Source organism: Phytophthora parasitica (assembly GCF_000247585.1).
Source record: "Phytophthora parasitica INRA-310 unplaced genomic scaffold supercont2.5, whole genome shotgun sequence".
In the NCBI taxonomy this organism is placed as follows: domain Eukaryota; phylum Oomycota; class Peronosporomycetes; order Peronosporales; family Peronosporaceae; genus Phytophthora; species Phytophthora nicotianae.
In genome coordinates, this window is record NW_008648991.1 from 74,374 (window position 1) to 93,673 (window position 19,300).

Here is a 19,300-nt window from a genome sequence, read left to right on the forward strand (position 1 = left end):
GGGGGATATGACGTCACGTGCCCGTCCATTCTAAGCTTTTTTTATCTGGAAGGTTCACTGTTGAAAACGTCTGGCATATCGTCAGCTATTTCCATAATTCCCAGATATGAAGTCTGTCGTGTAAATTTTGTGGATGTGCACCACAACAGCCATAGCCATAACATGATCACTGGCTGCTCTTGACCAGAATATCTTCAACGGGCTAAGGAAAGTTAGTCTGTTTGAATAGTTTTCTTATAGCCCATACCACCTTTTATCACTACAGAGCATTACTCACCAACGATGATTCACCTCTGGTAGTGAAAGCTTAATAATAACCAACTAGCATTATCCTGTTGGGCAGTCCCTTGTTCTCTGAAATTTATTTCTGTAAGTTAGGGTGCCTGATTCTACAATTAAATAATACCTCAGGTAATTGGATCCCGTAATCGCCATAAATTCATGAAGGGTCGATACAAATACCCAGCAGTACATTACAGTGATGACCATGGACTTCAGTACTTGCTTTAGGCTAACAAGCTAAACAAATGTTCCTGATCTGTCGGGTAAGGTAAGTATGTTTGTTATAGTATGGAAGGTTGCTCGAAAATACTATATGAATATATACCCGCCTAAAATGATATCAACAGTTCCGACCCAATATATAATTCGGAGCGTCATGTTATAAGAAATATCAATAAAACAAAGAAAAAAAGAATTAGTTTGGCCTGTCCTACCGACAATCAGTCAATCTGAAAACGTTCTGGCGTGGACTGTAGTAGCTTTACTGGGGCAGATGCTGCGTGCATCTCCGACAAAGGAAGCCCCAGGCTTCAAATATTAGGTGGTGGCGTTTTGCTTGAGATTTCAGAGCTTCTTTCGAGTGGAGCACGACCTCTTTAGAAAGTCCTTTGCGAAATTATTCTGTTTGTGCTCAAATTTCGTTGAGTGATCCAGTGAAAAACTCGCACGGATGGCCACGATAAGCTGGAATCTGGCCAAGACTGCACTAATTGTATCCTGGGTGGCTAGCTAAAAGCTGGGTGGACAGCCTCGCCGACATTAATTGGGCCAGGCACAATTGTCGTCTGATTCTCTAGCAACCTTTGCTCAACCATGATATTTTCCTATTTGATATTGTAATAATTAATGTGAAAGGATTATTATGTTTAAATATTTTTAATATTTTAACTCCTTGATTCCCGGAAAAGTGTGTCGAGAACGCATAAGCGAACGTCGTATCTTACGACGAAACCATGTTACTACAAATGTGTATGTGCCAGATGTTGCACTTGCATATCACTGTATAAGTTTTGATGAGGTTGTTTCAGCAACGTCATAAGTTCTACACCGTATCCGTCATCTGCAGGAAGTGAATGTCGTAACTTGCACCGAAGTGGTTCCAGCGCCGGGAAGAATGCGGGAAGAAATGATTCGGGGCTTACGAATATGAACCCAGACAGTCGGACAACGGTGAACAAAAGGTGCATTGAATCAGTGAAACAGGCATTGCAAATCTGACTACATCGAGCACTCATCACAGGTTGCCCAGGCGAAACCTACTAGTGGTCACTCTCATTTGCGTCATCTCCATCGTTCCCGCCCCCGCATAGTCGAAGCTCCCGACAAGTTTTCTTCCGCTCACGAACTAGCTGTCCTGGGCGTCTCAAAACAACACGCTTCCCCAAGTTTCTAGGTATTCCTGGCCGGCTTCGAAATCGTCGTGCCACATTTCAAAGCAGGTCTTCTTGACGCCCTTGTAGTGTCGTCGAATCTTATTGTAGAGCCATCGATTGAGCAGCGTTCGCAGAAGAAGGTCGTCGCGAACGACTTTTTCTTGGTATTGGTGCGCAAGAGCGCGCATAGCTTGCAAGATCTTTGCCGCCGCTTTTGTGTGCCGCTCACTGTCACCCAGTCATCACACTGTTCAAGCGCGTGGGTCATGCGCAGCGGCATTCGCTTATGTATCTGGCTTGGCGGGGGAGTTACCTCTACGCCCAAGAAATCTTCTGCCTTGAGTTGCAGAAGCTGGTTGTGAAGGCCATTATACCATTCTCCTCGTTTCATCGCCACCGTCCCGCTAATCCTCTCTGACTCCTTGTGCGAAATGTAGGCGTTCACTAGCGCGAGATCGAGAAGGCCCAAAAATAAGCTCATGTTGTATTTCTTGAACTTTGTAGACGTTTGTAGTGAGTACTTCTGGAGGCGGAGTTGATCATGGACATCAACTCCGCCCATCTAACGCTGGTAGTCACTTACTGCGTCAGGACAGGGTACAGTAATTCGGCCAACCTGCTTGATATTGCGGTCAATACTCGACTCGGTCATTGCAACTTCCGTGCACAAGTAATGCACGGGCTTCCTATCCCACCGATGGAAGGACACCATGCTCGGAATAGCAACAGAGCGCGAGTAGGTAAATCTGCCGCGAGGTATACGTCTTGGGCGTGTTTGCCGTTTCTCCTTGACACGCTGGTCATACCCAAGTCGGTTGGTCATAATGGTCCCGATGCCGTGCACGTGCATGCTAAGAAGCTCGATAGCTAGCAAAATGGATGAGTAATACCGATCAATGACAACTACGTGCCATGGCTGCCTTGTACTTGAGCCTAACACAGTCATCAAGTTTCTGACGACAGCGGCTGCGCCAGTCTTGTGGTCAAATACCGTTTCAGCTTCAGTGTCTCTCCTCTTGCCTGCATACATTTCAAACCTAGAAGTAAGATACGACATAGACCGTTAGATATCACTCTGATGCCATAAGTTACGACATACGAAATATCGTACCTGTGGCAGTATGCGCTCCTGGAGTCGCACGTCATAAACTGTTTTGAGCCATATCTATGCGGCTTATCGGGCATGAACATCCGTGTTGGGCTTCCCTTGGAGGTTGCTGGAAGCACGCCTTCATCAAAGGAGAATACGGAGGGGAGGGTCCACCCGGTAAGAAATTTCTGCTGCAGTTTATCGATAATTAAACGCAGCTTCCACAGTTTGTCCCGCGAACGATCCGCATCGTTATTGACAAAGTGTAGGTCCCGTAGTATATCTTGGCATCTATTTCGGCTCATATATCGACCGAAGTTTCCAGCGGGTACAGCACCATCCTCAACCATCGACCAGTGACTTGCAAAGCGCCTCTGTTGGGGGCAGAGCATTCGTGCAATCAGCAAACCGACAACGTGAAGGATCTCGTGGGTATCATACCCCCGTTTCGACTTCAGCCTGCTGCGGATCTGCTTCAATGTTTCGCGCCGGCCATCAGGTTGCTTTCCACGTATCACTTCCTCGCGTCGTGATACTTGCTACAATCCGTATCGATTCGTTTCAATACCAATTGATATCCATAGAGACTTTGGCACGAAATAGAACAGAGTAAGTAGATGGGAGTGAGCCACGGTACGTAAAGCAGACACTGGGCGCGCGTCCTCAATCTTGAACCCAGGGCATGCTTGCGCATCCGTCTCAAACCCAACCGCCAGAGGTCCCCACTCCGTCGCGCGCAATGCATTCTCACGTTGCTGTACCGCTTGAGGGCTCGAGGCGTCATCTCCGAGCAGAAGTGAGTCAACGAATGCTTGATCCATCTCGACAGCGTCGTCTTCCGACACGACATCGTCTTGTTCATCTCTATAGCCTCTTTTGAGGTCGTCGCTGTCATCGTTATCTTCATTGACGTTGTCATCACTCGAGCCTGAGCTATAGCTCTCATACGCGTTCATGTTCTCGTTCTCCGGTATGTAATTTACGTCAGTCTTGATATTACTGCGCGCTCTGTGTGCCTGGTCCGGTGCTGTGACTGGCATCGGGTACAGTTGGGAGTCGCTCTCCATTCCAGATGCCTCTTACAGCAACTGGAGACTTTGGGCGGCATCATGATGCTGTTCGAGCTCAGTTGGCGACAAATCAAACGCCCTTGTTACCGCTGCCTGGGACAGTTCGACGTCTGAATCACTGGACGATCCGAAAAAATCGTTCAGCGTATTCTGTGAAAGCTCAGCAGTAGTGTCAATTTGAGAAGCTCGAATTTCGTCGACTCGTTCGTTGCCCTTGTCGCTCTTATTGACCTTGTCGCTCTTATTGACCTTGTCGCCCTCATTGCCCTTGTTGCCGTCATCGCCTTCGTTGTCGTCCTTGCTCTTGTCACCGTCGTTGTCCTCTTTGCCCTCGTCTTCATCGTTGCCCTCATTGCCGTCATCGCCATCCAGCAGCCCGGACTTGATCACATACTCCATCACTGCGCTTTCTCCTACAAGAACTGCCGAGTCATTGGGGTTCATGTACGTCCACTCCTGCTCAATACCTCTTGGTCTCTTGTACGTCCACCCTACCGCTGCCATCTGCCGCCACAAATGAGCAAAGTCAATGTCGTGGAATGCGACGGCAGTAGCAGCGGTCTCCGTCCTGCTTTTCGATCGTGTGCGCCCCATGACGGCAGTAGCAGCAGTCTCCGACCGGCGTCCGTATCGTGTGCGCCCTCTCACGAGGAAATTCCGTAATAAGGGATAATCGTGCGCGTGTGCGCCTGGTCCACTGGAAACCTTCCCCGCAGTTTCCCGTGTGCCGCCCCGTTTCTATCTTGTCCCAATTTACCTCTCGGACCTTATCGCTTTGAAATGACTTGATTAAAGTATTGGTATTCTGATTTCGAGCCATTTGCTGTTGTTCGTTGGCGTATGTCGTATCTTACGACATAAAAAAATAATTATGGCGTAAGATACGACGTTGGGATTCAGGGGATTAAACAAGTTTTGTACTGGAATAGTATAAATTCTCATCACCCTTCGATAATTTTCGAGTGAGTATATAGTCCATTGTATCGTGCTCGCTCAAATCGTAGTGGGAGTGGTCATGTAGGTTAATTTGTTGGCATGGGACCTGTGTGTTGGCTTTGTGGCAAAATATTCCAGTGTGCGCCTTTTACGCGTTGCTGTTTTGTACTCACATATGACTTTAGAACAAAATAAACGCCGTTTTCCATAGCCGTACTTCCGTGCTTGACTGGCAAGTTATTGCCCAGAACCATTCAAATAATCAAATTATCAATTTCTCGACAACCTGAAAAAAGTACTAGTCTGAGAATTGCATTTTCGGGACCCCCTGCATTACTGGAAAAAGCTCAGCGGCAGAGCTGGTCATGTAGACACAGGTACCTAGCGGGTCGTGCGCAAACCGTTTGTTTCTTCGTATTCATAGTCACAATTGCAATCTGAGTAGCTTACTCAAATTTACATTAGGAAAGCGTTTCTGCATTTCGACTGTAGTTTCTGGAGTTTACACCTCACCTTGCACTGTAAACTCCCTCATCCACGCACATGAAACTGCCTTCCATGTTGGTGTCCTCCGAGCTTATTAAACTCAGATCTGTTTGCATGCTGGTTTTGAAAAAAGAAAAAAATCATGCAAACGATCGTTGCAGTGTCGAGCAGGTGCTTTAGTGCGGTACAGACCACGTAAATTACTTGATAGAAGTAAATAAGTTGTATGTGGTAGCTTACCACTTGTAAGTGGCGGCTCGACAAGTATGCTAGACAGGCCTCCTAGCCTAAGGAAAGGCCACAAATATGATACGATAGTACCGCAGACAGCATATTTCTGACCTTATTCTGTACTTAAGTATACCGCAGCGGTACTATGCCAAAGGGAATCAGCGTGCTCAACATTAACGAACCGTGTCAGATTACCAGACACCGTCATGCCAAGTATAAAATAAACATCAAGCGTCGTCACTCCACGTTCTCGAACATTCTCATTTTTCCATGAACGTCCCCACGCCGTTTTTTTCCTCCGATGATCGAATAATTAGAAGCCGTAAAGCGCCTCGCAATATCGTCTTCGATGCTGTGAAAACGCGACGTAGGTTAAGCAAGCTTAGCAAGAGGGCGTCTTTTTTTGCTGCATTGGCACCAGGGTCCACTCTGAACATAAGTTGTGCCCCACACTGAAACTCTCCAGATTGGACCACAAAGATCGACAATTTCGACAAAGATTTTTTTTCCATGGATAGGGTTCATCTGAGCACCCACTTGTCGAGTCACATTCTCATTCTTCAACTTTCCACAGACCAATCAAGTCTCCGAAAAATGCCAGTGGTCTCTCAAGTTTCGAGTGATAACTCCGGCCCACTTCCGTGCCTCAGTCGATGCCGATCCATGAGTGAGCCGCATCACCGACAGCTAAAGTCCACGCGTTTCATTTGGTCGGGTTTCAATACCACGTTCGAAGATAAAGAGCTCCAGCGTCGTACACGCGATAAAATCGAGCAGATGATGGAACAAGCCACAGCGGAAAGCGCAGATACCAATTCCTTGATCGCCATGAAGGTGCTGAGGTACCGCAAGCTGTCAGTCCATACAGCAACACGCTGTGTGTGATGGAACAAGTTGCGTCGAAGAACAAAGAGAGTCTGTTATAGCTGTGTGTGTCGGTATTTGAGTTCGCGTAGAGACGTCGAGAGTGTTGCTGTAGCAAATATAAAGCGTTTTAATGTCGTAGTGACATGCCCACAATCAACGAGTTCGTTTTCCAAGGTAAAATCCTTTATAGATTGATAACCGAGGGGAGGGGTCGAAATGACGTTCCAGGTTGAAATCAGCCAGATAAAATCGGTTTGTTTTCCGTTTTCTTGTGTCAATCGCTTGACCTGTACATCCTCTCACCAAGCAACAACGAAACAGAGCCGCATCTTTATTCCTCTACTTTCAAAACCGTTATCTACAAGTGTTTCAGCGTTTAAATAATCGTTGAACAAACGAGTAGTCTGCACGGTCTCGATTCTTGGTTGACCTCGTACTGGAACGCTGTGTAGCCAATTTTATCTGGACTAGTTTTACGAGTCCGAGCGCCAAAGCCCTATCGGGATTCACCACGTAGTCCCCACAATGACAGTCGTGATGCCGATATCTTCCACTTTCACGGTTATCCAACGTAAACACATGAAGATAGAGGGGCTATCGTATACGCCATTGAGGCTGTCTATACAGCGTGAAATCCACTTCTCAATTAATTGGAAACTATTGAATCGGTTATTTTCGCGACTTGGGAGTGATTCGATTGTGACATCGCTGATATAGTTTTTTACTTCAAGTGTTGAAACCCATCTAAGCAGCGGGGTCCTTAGTAAAAGCTATAAAAAGAACCATGATGGAGCTGAATGCACAAAGTCGTACTGTCGGCGAGTCCACCAAATCATGTTGAACCGTAGAACCACAACCGATACGTTCTCGATCTGATTACCATCGAAGAAAGTGCATGGACAGTTCTTGAACGTCAACCATGAGGATTTCGATCTTCTCGTATAATGACAATAATGGCAGATGATCGAGATACGTGCGGCGATTGCAGTACGTGACGCGGTGATAACGATACATTCATCAAGCATGGAGCTCATAGCACTCCGACCTCATGTTATTACTGATAAAGTTGTGAAAAGACTGAACAAGGTTTCGCTCAAGTGACGTAGAGAGGGTTTGATGTAGTGGAAACTTTAGATGACGACAGTGATACATGAGGGCAATATGGCAACAGGACCAATCTAAGAAACGTATTAGCTACCTTGACAGATCTTCTTCTGCTACCAGCTTCGATGACGATGAAACATTGGATTCGAAAGCGCATACATGTGATCTAAAGATATTATAGCAGAGCAATCGTGGTTTTTGTAGGTCAAGATCGCTGTTAGTGAAGGGGTAAGCATTGCATTTGTTTGCCAACTTTTTGTTAGTGCATCGTAAATATCTAACACCATGGCAGAGCGATACTGATTCACCTACTCCACCTTCAAGGCTGATCACAAGGAATAGTCTCTTCGTACATCGCTGCTTAAATCCGCAAAATCCTCTACCTTTTACATTATCCAGACATCTCGGCACTACTACCTGCACGGCCTGATATCATTTCCTTTTGTCTAGTAGAATTACAGTAATGCAATTGGTTGTATGACACCAAAAGGTTGATATTATCAAACACTCAAAGCAAGATTCAAGTTGTTTCTCCACCTGCTGGACGCCAGAAATAAAATTCTTGCATTATCGCAGCTTTCTACATGCTGAACTATGCTATTTGAGTTACGACATCATGATAGCACAACTCGTTACAGCTTTTTGCTGTTGAGTGATCGTTGGGCAATCTGAATCCCTCATGTATCATAGGTGTCGATTGCGAAGAAAAATAAGAGAAGCTCTAGCGTCAACAGCAACTATATTATTGTCGTTTTGACGCTGAATGCAGCTGCTACAGGTTGTAGCAGGCAGCCGTATCCCAAACGAAGTATGATAGAATTTGTAAAAAAAAATAACTTGAACAGGATAATAAACTCTCTATACATATTATTGTCCTGTTAGTATTATCAATACCGCGTGAACGACTTCCAGAGTGTGTTCAAAAAGCTCCAGCGAACGTTATTGACCCCTCCGACACATTTCGTGTTTTCACCGCAGTGGTTGCTGGATACGGATATTTACGCGATAGCTCAAGCTGAACGTTAAGAATGTTATCCTGCATTTCAGTCGGATGTTGCAGTATTTTCGTCAAATTTTTGTAAATTGCTCGTGGTTGCTTTACCGCTATTATTACTGTGTTGGGAGGCAATTCAATAGAGTACTACATTGAAGGAAGTATACTCCAGCCGCTTGCCAACCTTGCGGCCTACACATGGGATGGTACTGTTCTGTTTAAAACGCCCGGGTTTGTCCGCACCTGTGCATCATAAAATTCCATGTGCATATTGCAGACTATCCTGACGGCGCGGCAAAATGTTTGTGAAAGAGAGATTAAATAAAAGCGCTACCGGTACTTGGTACCTGTAAAACGTGACATTTTCATCCTTTTGAACCGCTTCGAGACGGATGAGTTTCGTCGCGTGCATGCATTAGTTTTGTCCCCTTCATACAAGTTATTTTGGCACTCGACGGTACTTGCACAAAACTGATGCTGGTGTTTCGCTTGCTGTGTGCGTGTTCCTGCTACTAATTGCTTGATTCTAATTACCTGACATTCAACATTGACATACTGAACTGGCTTACTGTAAAAACACACGGTACTTGCATTGCATAACTGACACAGTGTAGAAACGCAGTGTGATCAGTGTGCTTAAACACACTGTACTCGCAGCGCATAACGTTGGTACTGAGTGTCGTTACAGACTCACAGACGAACTGTAGTGGGCAAATGTACTGGTGCACTCTACTCTTGGATGTTGTATTAATGTTAGCCCAGATTACGCTCACTGAGTACTGTGGAATTAATCCGATTGGGGCTGTTCATCCCTCATTCCTCGGTATTCCCACTTGTATTTCATAGAAAGTTAAGTTTCTTGTTAGAGCAGTTTGATCATTTTAGAACAGGTCTCAGGATCGTTTAATCGGCGTCCCTGTTAGCAGCAAATACACAATGTCTACTACATGTAATACAACAGAGATAGTAAAAGCGGTTGCGCGCGAAAATGTCATTTCACTTTAGCCCATTAGCCTTGTCAAGGTGTTCTCCGACTCGTTACTGAGAACTTCCAGTGTAAAATTCATTCTCCGGGGGTGAGTCGGTGACATTACCAGTGAAGCCACCATTCACGACGTCGGTGATAAAGTCAAGTTTCCATGGCGAGGACTTAGTCGTTTGGGGCAAAATGTTTGTTTGCCACACCAGCCGTGATGAAGGGCGTGGTGAGGCGGGTTATCGTTCAGAGGAAAAGGAAAAGTGACTAAACTAAGCTTCTAATGATTGTGGCGAACTGCCTGGATTGTACACGCGCACCTCCCGCGTGTGGAGAACATTCGGAGGATGTTCTGGTTTCCTGCGAAGACGCAAGGAGTTTCACAACCGACACTATTCTCGTCTCGGACCAGAGGGCGAGGACAACAGAGCAGAGCCCCGTGTCTTCGGCACAAAAGCCCTTCCCGCGTTCTGTCCCGGCACACAAAAACACATCGAGGTCAATGGCATAGTTGCCACATTCGTCATCGGCGATAATTTTGGCGGCTACTGATTGAAGTGTTTCAGCATTTTTTCTGTAGGTGATCTCCCCCCACCCAAAGACAGTAGCCATTGTGCCTGACTTCGCGTCCGATCCATCAGCATCAGCGAGACGTGCTGGTTTATGAGTGGATGGCTTTTCCAGTTTGAGCAGCGCCACATCATACGTGAACCACGTAGTGTTGTACAGTGGGTGACGGAAAGCCTCAACGGCACGAATCCGCTCCGACTTTTGAGAGCCTTGGTCCTTGTTCTTCTGACCCCCGAGCGATACGTCCAAGTCAAGCTTGAACCACCCGAGGCAATACACACTCGTGAGAACATACTGGAGAGCAATTAGCGTGCCACCACACAATGGTGAATCCTCCATATCACCAGGAATCAGTTTTGCCACGTAAGAGTATTTGCTGATGTCAGCGTTTGATCCGCTGTAGATGCGACTCTCCTCGTCGGATGTCAGGTCGGTGTCGTCAAAGAGTCCAGTCGATGCGCAGAATCGCCCGCAATTGTAGAGAACGACAAACCGTTCACTAACGTTTTCATCGCAGAAACGAGGGTAATAAAGTGGAGAAGCTTCATCTTCTACAGCAGTACACTTGGGTGACTTGAATGACTTAAGGCAAGAACTGAAATGAGACTGAATTGGTCGTGATAACAGAGACTATCTAACAGAGACTATCTTCTGAGGGAGCCCTTTTCGTGAAACGAACCCATCCCGGGTTGGATCGTTGAACTTCTCCAGTTGGATTCGGACAGGCACAGATATTGAATCGAAACAGCCGATAGTACTTATGATGCAGTGTAACATGTAGCTTATCACCACCTTGTGGAATCGCTGACTGAGTAAACATCTCCCAAAACTGACAGTACAATCGCAATTAAGACCGTAATGTTGCCTTGTCGATGACTTTATAATCTTAGTGAAAAGGGTAACGCAATATTGGGTTGTGAGGGAGACAATACACATAGCTCAGCAACCGTACTGCATGTATTTATCACATTACCTTGAGTGAGTTGCTGTATTTGTAACATAATATGGATACTACCTAGTGAAAAGATCGTAACTGTAACCAGCCAGATTCTCTGGACAAAGCTGTATGTGGAGTACTATATTGGGCTGTATTGAGGCTCTTTGGTCAGTATCTCACACATAACAAGTGACTTAGGTAGACGTTATGCCCATATTGATAGACAGAAAATAATGCATTTTTTTTACAGACACCTGAGCTTGCCTTTCTAAGATATGCTATCTCCTTCTGGGTACATCGTCCTCTCTCCTCCCCACTTTCCTCCAATAGTCTTGTTGAGATCGCTGAGGTAGTCTTCTTGTGGAAACATAAAACTTCCTAGTGCTAGCATTCTGTTTACGGATGTATGGGGCTGGTCGCAATAGCACTAGAGTGAACGCAATCAGCGCAATCATCATATCCTGGAATATCTAAGAATGGAGGATGGACACCACAAATTGAATTACTGCGTCAGTAGTAGCGTAACAGCATCTCTATTAATACAGACGATCCCCTCTGCGCCGCTTCTGATTTAAAAATTCTTCCGCTTAAAGTGCAACATTTGATTTAACAGCGAATTAGTGTTTCAGAATACAAAATTTAATTGACTTTTTCAACTGTTAACAATATTGATAAGAAATGAATGTCTCAAGAGTTAAATTCTGGCTGTTCTCCACATCGGAGCTCTAGAATTGAGCTCTAGAATTTACGGTTAATTTTCATACTTTGGGACGCTCACTATTATATCTAGAATTTACTTTCTAGAATAATGACAGGAAAGGCATAGACAACAAGCGTAAGACCTCACTTCACAATTTACTATAAATCTACTGTAGTATTTGATAAATAAAAACCGAAAAAAATGTTACACCTTCAAGAGCGCTGCGCCGCAAAGCGGCGCAGCCAACTCGCTAGTTTATTATAGTTTGGAGCAGTGCAGTAGTGGAAACGATTGGTTTTTTTCACCTCCCCTCTTCGCAAGATGCTGGAAGTACACCGGGCATTTTAAGTACTACAATTGCGGCTTCGATGATCCAGACGACGATGATGCAATGTCCGCTGTACTTGCGACGATGTTATCGCGCCTGTACGCTACGGATCCAATGTCCGTGGGCGAGTTTCTAAACCCGCCGGATGAGAACACAACAGCAGACGAATTCACAGATGACGACTCTGTGGAGTTGGCGACCAAGAATTGGCTGTAGACGACTCTGAGACAGGCTAAAAGAACCCGAAAGAGGACGATATGTAGTGTAGTATTGAGGAGGACCTTGAGCTAGAAGCAATTATAAAACATCTCATGTGGATTGCTAAGCTTCTCGTTCGTGCAAATGCGACTGGAGTATCGGATTGATCGGTGAGTGGATTACAAGAAACGCTGCGCACGCTTCGGGAAGAACTTGGAAGGAAACAAGACTACAAGCTTCAAAGGTCTTTGCTAGAATCCTCGGATGTCATGTACTGTTTTGCCTGTTTCCATAGGTAAGCAGCTTAGAATAGAAATATTTGACTTTATCCCCTCTCACCCCTCAATCGTAAAATGTATTCCATTTTACGATTGAGGGGTGAGAGGGGATAATATCTTGGGTTGTATGCAACTGGTCAACGGAAACTGCTAATTTATTGCTGTTAATGGAGTACTCCAAGTCTAGGGATTACTACCGAGGGGATCGATTGTTGTTATGTCTGATCCGTCATAAGTGATTACGGCCACTCACCATACTACGGGACCCTCGTAATACGGAAGCCAGGGCCAATAGTAAATACTTAAAGTAATAGCTTATTAGTGGGTTTTCACCTTACTGGGCATGTCCGTTGATAGCTCATTTCTGATTTCCTCGCCTGTCTCCCACATCCGACAATGCGCTCGCTACTGTTGACCGTGCTTTCGACGCTGGCCGTGCTCCTAGCAGCCATCGAAGCTGTCTCGCCCAACGCTCCCAACCTCGAAGCCGTGACGAAGAATCGGAAGTACACCCTGACGTCTAAAATTCAACCATCGTCGGCTGAATATTCCGTCAATGAAAAGAGGAACTTGCGGACTGACATCGGAAACATGGGCATGGAAGCTTTCAAGACAGACGATGAAGAGCGACTGCCCTCTATCTCAACAATTGTGGAGAAAATAAAGGCCTTTCTCTATGGATTCAAGCTCGGGTTTTCTCCTAAAACAGAGTCAAAGCTGGTGCTGCGCTACGAGGAAAAGCTTTTTACCAAGATTTACAATGCCAAAGAGACGCCTGAAAGCCTAAGAGCCAAGTATATGGGTCGGAGAGGCAATGTCGTAATCGAGAGATTTGATGCCTGGTACAAGAAAAAGGTTGCTGCAAACGAATTGGCACCCAATTGAGGATGACTAGACAAGAACAGTTTTTTTTTTACTGCGCGAGCAATATTGACGGGGGGAAATTGTTGCAAACATGTTTTCTTCAATTTTGTATACCACATCACAGAATTGCAGCCCCACGATGTTCATAGAAGTCGAGTCATTTGATCATCAGAAAACGTAGCAGGGTAGTTTAAAAAAAAAAGAACGAAATGTAACACGTTGTTATCATTCACCTCCCGCAGCTTAAGAAAGGCGATCCACATGTGTGAAGTGACGCAATAAGTTCCTGAAGTAACTTGCGAATCGGACATTATAGCGCAGACAACTCGGTATACGTACCAGAAAATAAGTCTAACACGCATTTTATCTTCGACCCTTGCCTTTTTCTTGTGCTGAAAAATACTCCCTCGGACCTGGGAAAACCAAAATGGCCATCAGTGTCGAGAGAGCTTTATTTGTGAACCAAAAAGACTTTATTCTGTATCGTGGTGCTGCTCGTTGATAGCACTCCGTATTATCTCAAGGATGCACAAGCGAAAATTGACAAAGAGGTAAACTTAGTCTTCATCGAGGATGGAGAGAGAGTTGGAGTACCAGGCTTCAACAGATTGAAATCTCTTTTGCGAAAGCACCCGAAGCAGGTCCGGGGGAACCTGGGCCGGACGAAGAATCTTGACAAGATACAAGCGTCTCAGGCTATTCAAAAGCTGAAGTCGATTATGAGGTTTTCGAATAAAGGTCAAAACAAAATCACGCCTGAGAAGGTAAAAAAGGTGGAGACGTATGCTCGGGATAACCCCGACAAGTGGGAAGCTATGTCGGATCACATGGCGTATTGGGCCGTGGTTGGGGGTGTCTCCATATACGTCGCCTCTCTTCTTCTCGTGGCTGCGATCCAGGAGTCGACTCCCTAACAAAGCTACATTTTCCGGGTAGTGCTTCGCTTACAAGCCAATTGGAAATTGTTGAGTAGCGGACACCAAACAAATGAATACTATTTTCACCATTTTCAGGCTTTCACTTTATTTTTAACGAAGACTAACTTATCCGTACCACTTTACGTGACAACTCCCATACTAAATCAATAAAAAGAGCTCAGGTCGGTAGCAAGCATTAAAAATGCATTTTATCGCATCAGAGTACAGAAGTGGGTTGGCCGTGCCCTATATCAAGTGCTAGTTAACCAACTACAGGCATATCCGTCTAACTGAGATGTCAGTTTGTCGTCGAGCTTTTATGGAGGTGTAGGCACTTTCAAGGAAAGGAAATTATATGCTGATGAAGATCGCTGTTTGAACTAGCTCTACGTATTATTTTAGCCAATCAAAATGATCAAATCTCTCTTTGAGCATTTTCTTCCATAACCGAGAAGCGCCGTCAGATTCCATCTGCAATGGCCTTCGACCCGCGCAGCGTCGCCTTTGAGGGCCGTCTACACGCCGACCGCCGCACCGCCGAGTACGTTGGACGTGCCAGCCACGAAGCCGACGCCGCGTGCTTTCGCTCCAAGCGTGCGATGGGCGTTCACGCTCATTCTCGCGTCTTCTACTTCGAGACTCAGATTGTGGCGACAAACCCTGAATTAGCAGCTAATTCTCTACCTCCGAGAATCAATACTGCTAATTCATCGGAACCAATCCGACGCCATGCAGCTCAAGATCGCGACGCCGCAGCTACTTCTGCTCGGGACTGGCGACGTCGAGCAGAGCTGGAGGCCATGGACATGGAGGACGTGCAGCTCCCAGCGCTTAACGGAGACTCGGGTGGTGTACCTGTGAACTTTAATTTTTCACTAAATTCCAGAACCATGCAGCACATGCGGGCCCGACTCGACCGCCGCAGACTGCGCCGCAGTAGCGAAAAGAAGAGATTTACCCATAAAGTGGCCGTGGGGTTTCTACTGGACGAGACAGAGCAAGGATCAGGCAGTATTGTTCGAGGTTTTACCGGTTTTTCCGGTTTCTTAGAGGCACGTCGCACTGTGAAGCAGTTGATGCAGCGAGTTCTACCAGATACAACTGCAGATGGAGACTCCGAGTCATCAGAAGACGGCGAAAGGAAACCTGTGAAAACTTATCCTTCGATTTTACATCGAGATCTCGGGGAGACTGTCAATTCGCTTGCATATGTGGGCAAAACTGGCCGCGTCATTTCCCACGGACGCGAGTTCTTGCAGTGCGAGCGCTACGGCGCTGGCGATGTGGTCGGATGCGGGATCTTGATGGACACTAATACGTTCTTTTTTACGTTGAATGGCAAGTTAATGGGCATGCTGGCAGCTCGAGATGTGTACGATCTGGACGATTTTGGAGGCGTAGAGAGCTCGGTCGATAGTGAAAGTGACGAAGACTTGGATAGTGGGGAGGAAGACGGTGTGAATGGTGTGCACTCTGATAAAGGAGTAAGAATCGTTTTGGACAGAGTCCATGACGTGGAAATGGAAGATATCGACGGTCGATATGAAGAGGAAAAGGCCTTGTACCCGGCTGTGAGTCTTCACGGCGCTGGGGAGTGTGTGAAGGGAGTGTTTGAACCACAGGAGTTTCTATTCGATTTAACAGGTTTTGAACAACAGATTCAGAAGGAACGGCAGCGAGCGCTGCTCGCTGAGCGCGAGAAAAGAAGCGAGAATGGTCCTCCAGGTGCTATTGAGCAGGCAGATTGCAAGGACGAGGCTGCTATGAAGAAGCTAGTGCAAGACTTCTTCCTGCATTACGGCTACGAGAGTGCCTACAAAGCGTTTGAAGAGACTCTTGCGCCTTCAAAGCGAGAGCAAGCGTCGAACGGGATGGAACTGGACTGTGATGAATCTAGTGTGACAGAATATATGGAGGATGAAGGCAAAAACGAGGATATGGATGTTGGAGACACGCAACCAAGCTCAAAGAAACAGCAGATGATCGAGTCGCTCAGTCTCCGCCACGAAGTTCGTGACCATATCCGCTGTTTCCGTACAGCACAGGCGCTTGTCGTACTCGAGCACCATGTGCCTGCACTCCTGAATAACTGGTCAAGCTATCGGTCCAGACGTCTACGAAAACTGATGCTCTACTGTCGGATCCTCTGCGTTATTGACGTCTTGACTAGCGACAGTGAGACTAAGCCAGCTGCTCTATCAACCAACGGTACAGCGACATCTTCAAGTGATGAACTGAATTGCAGTGGATGGAATCCTGAGCTGGCGATTGAGTTTGCTCGCCAAGTCTTTGGATCTTCCGAGATCTCAAACGGGAAGCGCAAACGATCAGACTCTAGTAATGGTACTGAGACAAAACGTGAGAGTACAGATGACGTTGCATTGGCGATGAGTTTGCTGCTGTACGACCAGCGCGAGAACGTCCCCACGACAAGTCGAGCAATGAGGTTCTTGACGTCTGAGTTTCGAGAATCCGTTGCTGATCAACTCAACAGTTTATTGCTGACGAGCAATGATTCTACGAAGACCGAGCCGCGCGTTTCTGCTCTTGAAACGTTCATGAAAGATTTGGCAAAGTTACAAAAAGAGTGTTTGCACCAGGGCTGTCGTGTGTACCCAGAGAGCGGTGAGGGTACGAGTAGTGGCAAAGGCACAACCACAGCACGTCGACGATCGTCGGTGTATTCCAGCTCAGACGATTCTTCGTCACAAAGTGACCAGGAGGACCGTTTAGATGACGAGGATGAGTAAATTTTGGCTTCACATTACAAGAATTTGGCAGTGGCTACCCGATAGACTTAGGGCCCATTACTTCGATAGTATTATGCATGCACGGAAATAAATATTAGGATGGGTTTTAATTCTCCGACTTCCTGCTCCCATCAAATAGGTTTTGGTTGAATATACGTACTTCGGTTGGTGCTTATTGACAAATAACAGTACCATTTTTCATTTTACAGAAATTGCTGAAGCTTAAAAGCGCTGTGATGCTGCAAACAAATATCGGAAAGGAACGCTGACAGACTCACCTGCGGATACCACAGCAAATCTAATACAAAACAAGACAAAAACATCCGCTCAAGCCTACGTTTCTTTGATTCAAGTATTTGATCCGTACTATCTGAACCGAATTGCTGCCGGAGTTCGTCACCATGGTACGATTACGTTGTTGGCTAGCTATAGCTACCGGAGTTCGTCTCGGCGGTACCATCATAGAAGATATAGCTGTCGGAGTTCGCTGTCATGGTACCGTCGTACACGTCATCGGTACCGAAGTACAGGCTCTGATAGTAAACCGGCACAGTCATGTTGGATCCAGGCATCTTATCCAGTCCGGCCAATCACCCTCACTCTTGATGTACGATGTGAAAATCTTCATTCCGCATGTTTCACCCATCGAATTTTCTTCATTGAGTGGTGTCGACAAAAGTGCGACGTGGACAGAATAATCACAGGTGACCAGCTCCTTGTTGTCACCGTCAAGTGACTCCAACACGGCTGCAGCATACATGTGCAGTTTTTGAGGGTCCAATTTGCTGCTCATCACCAGAACACTGGCCTGACGGGGAATGGTAGCGCTCACGTTCCAGCATTCGTCGCGTTTATAGATGATTCCATGAGCATCGTAGTTACTGGGCTTAAGCTGGTCCCATGTCTTGGACCTTTCTGTGGAGAAGTGTAGTGGCTGGTGCATTGGAGACCAAGCCTTGCCCACTGCACTGGGCCGCACAGGACGTGCGGCCGAGCTGGCATAGACGAGATATACATAGTTGAGGACGATGTGCTTTTCTCCTTTCAGAGTAGTGATAAGTAGGGCAGTTTGTGTTCTACTTCAGAACAAGCAAGCAATAGCTCAAGGTTAAACGGAAGCGCCAGCTTCCCTCGCGTGTGTTCGAGTTTCGACCCACTACAAGAAGGCACAGTACAATGGAGACATGTTGAATACAATAGCTCAGAAGCCAACGATTCTTAGTTGTCGGAGTTGTTGGATGTTTGGGTATAGGCATTGCAGAAGTGTTTCAAGAAATCAACGTCCTCGGGCTCACAGCGCTTGAGTCTATAAACCAGTGGAGGGATAAAGGTGTGCATAGTTGAATCCGTAAGTAGTGAGCCCAAAAGAATCCTTAGTGCGTGCGCCTTCGAATCCACGTCGTATTCAGTATTGTCCACAAAAGCTGAGCACTTCGAGCTGGGGGTCTTGTCAATCTCATTCAGTAGACTGTCAAGAGTAGTCGTCAAGGTGTGTGATTTCTTGAAATGGGCATTACAGGTACGATCTTGGGCACAGAGATCCATGAAAGCGTTGCCCACTTGACCGTAATGAAGATCTGTTCTTGGATAATAAACAAAATTGTCAGGAGATGTCCTCGCAGAAGTCGAAACTCCATCCAAAACGTAACCAGTTACATGGGGAGGGTCAAGTGAGTTAGAGGGCTTAACTCACGAACCAGTTCTATACACATCCAAACCCCGCAACGCTATCCTAGACTCTATCCTAGAGAGCGTAAATCTAATGGTCTGACGACTTGAATCTTACAGTAGTAATAGCATGAATCATACATCAAGGACTCCTTGATATCTTCTCCATCCGAGCGGCCGTTGTGTTGGCGATTCCTGATGCCTTGCCGCCCGTGTCCTATTATCACGCGCGTCACCGCTGATCGTCATCGCTGATGTCCATGCCATTACCACACCATTCGTCATCACTAATAGGCCAACCTCGGCTACCGAGTTGACAGTAGTTCAACGATTAGACCCGAAATGGGGCTGAAACGATTCGGTTCGGTTGCACGAACAAGCCTACAGTATTCTTCCTCTCAAATTGCTGCGATCGCTTAACCCCCCCCCCCCCCGAACCACTCAAGTCTCACAGGTTCCAATCCCCGCATCATTTCGACCTGCTTTCAAAGATGAAGCTTCTTCACGGTATCGTCGTCATCTTTTTAGGACAGAATGATCTGTACGCGAGCCAATACTATATCACTCTAAACGCCAGAGCATCTGCGGTCGGATACTCGACTTTGTCCCTCCTGTTCATTACCATGTGAAAGAACTGACCAGCAAAAGCAGATTGCAAATTTGTTGCTCCGTTTCATGGCC

The 19,300-nt window shown here is 46.3% G+C and overlaps 8 protein-coding genes across 8 annotated transcripts; 5 read left to right on the top strand and 3 right to left on the bottom strand.

Moving 5' to 3' along the window:
* Window positions 1–1,671: 1,671 nt before the first annotated feature.
* PPTG_04413 (hypothetical protein) lies at window positions 1,672–4,409 on the bottom strand (the record flags this gene model as incomplete). Its single annotated transcript, XM_008896657.1, has 6 exons — window positions 1,672–2,217; window positions 2,272–2,692; window positions 2,767–3,119; window positions 3,187–3,215; window positions 3,314–3,821; window positions 3,903–4,409. 6 exons carry the CDS (start codon window positions 4,407–4,409, stop codon window positions 1,672–1,674), a joined length of 2,364 nt encoding a protein of 787 aa, XP_008894905.1.
* Window positions 4,410–6,131: 1,722 nt separating this feature from the next.
* Window positions 6,132–6,806, top strand: PPTG_21380 (hypothetical protein; the record flags this gene model as incomplete). Its single annotated transcript, XM_008897390.1, has 2 exons — window positions 6,132–6,310; window positions 6,788–6,806. 2 exons carry the CDS (start codon window positions 6,132–6,134, stop codon window positions 6,804–6,806), a joined length of 198 nt encoding a protein of 65 aa, XP_008895638.1.
* A 1,396-nt stretch (window positions 6,807–8,202) lies between these two features.
* Window positions 8,203–8,465, top strand: PPTG_21381 (hypothetical protein; the record flags this gene model as incomplete). The annotated part of the gene is made up of 2 exons (XM_008897391.1): window positions 8,203–8,247; window positions 8,322–8,465. The coding sequence occupies 2 exons, from the start codon at window positions 8,203–8,205 to the stop codon at window positions 8,463–8,465; spliced, it is 189 nt and encodes a 62-aa protein (XP_008895639.1).
* A 1,216-nt stretch (window positions 8,466–9,681) lies between these two features.
* On the bottom strand, window positions 9,682–10,799 carry PPTG_04414 (hypothetical protein; the record flags this gene model as incomplete). The annotated part of the gene is made up of 3 exons (XM_008896658.1): window positions 9,682–9,769; window positions 9,819–10,585; window positions 10,659–10,799. The coding sequence occupies 3 exons, from the start codon at window positions 10,797–10,799 to the stop codon at window positions 9,682–9,684; spliced, it is 996 nt and encodes a 331-aa protein (XP_008894906.1).
* Window positions 10,800–12,007: 1,208 nt separating this feature from the next.
* PPTG_21382 (hypothetical protein) lies at window positions 12,008–12,229 on the top strand (the record flags this gene model as incomplete). The annotated part of the gene is made up of 1 exon (XM_008897392.1): window positions 12,008–12,229. One exon carries the CDS (start codon window positions 12,008–12,010, stop codon window positions 12,158–12,160), a length of 153 nt encoding a protein of 50 aa, XP_008895640.1. The 3' UTR covers window positions 12,161–12,229.
* Window positions 12,230–12,794: 565 nt separating this feature from the next.
* On the top strand, window positions 12,795–13,485 carry PPTG_04415 (hypothetical protein). Its single transcript, XM_008896659.1, has one exon. The coding sequence runs from the start codon at window positions 12,817–12,819 to the stop codon at window positions 13,303–13,305; it is 489 nt and encodes a 162-aa protein (XP_008894907.1). The 5' UTR covers window positions 12,795–12,816; the 3' UTR covers window positions 13,306–13,485.
* Window positions 13,486–14,632: 1,147 nt separating this feature from the next.
* PPTG_04416 (hypothetical protein) lies at window positions 14,633–17,160 on the top strand. The gene has a single exon (XM_008896660.1). The coding sequence runs from the start codon at window positions 14,678–14,680 to the stop codon at window positions 16,949–16,951; it is 2,274 nt and encodes a 757-aa protein (XP_008894908.1). The 5' UTR covers window positions 14,633–14,677; the 3' UTR covers window positions 16,952–17,160.
* A 114-nt stretch (window positions 17,161–17,274) lies between these two features.
* On the bottom strand, window positions 17,275–17,894 carry PPTG_04417 (hypothetical protein; the record flags this gene model as incomplete). Its single annotated transcript, XM_008896661.1, has 1 exon — window positions 17,275–17,894. The coding sequence occupies one exon, from the start codon at window positions 17,892–17,894 to the stop codon at window positions 17,505–17,507; it is 390 nt and encodes a 129-aa protein (XP_008894909.1). The 3' UTR covers window positions 17,275–17,504.
* Between the last annotated feature and the right edge of the window lie 1,406 nt (window positions 17,895–19,300).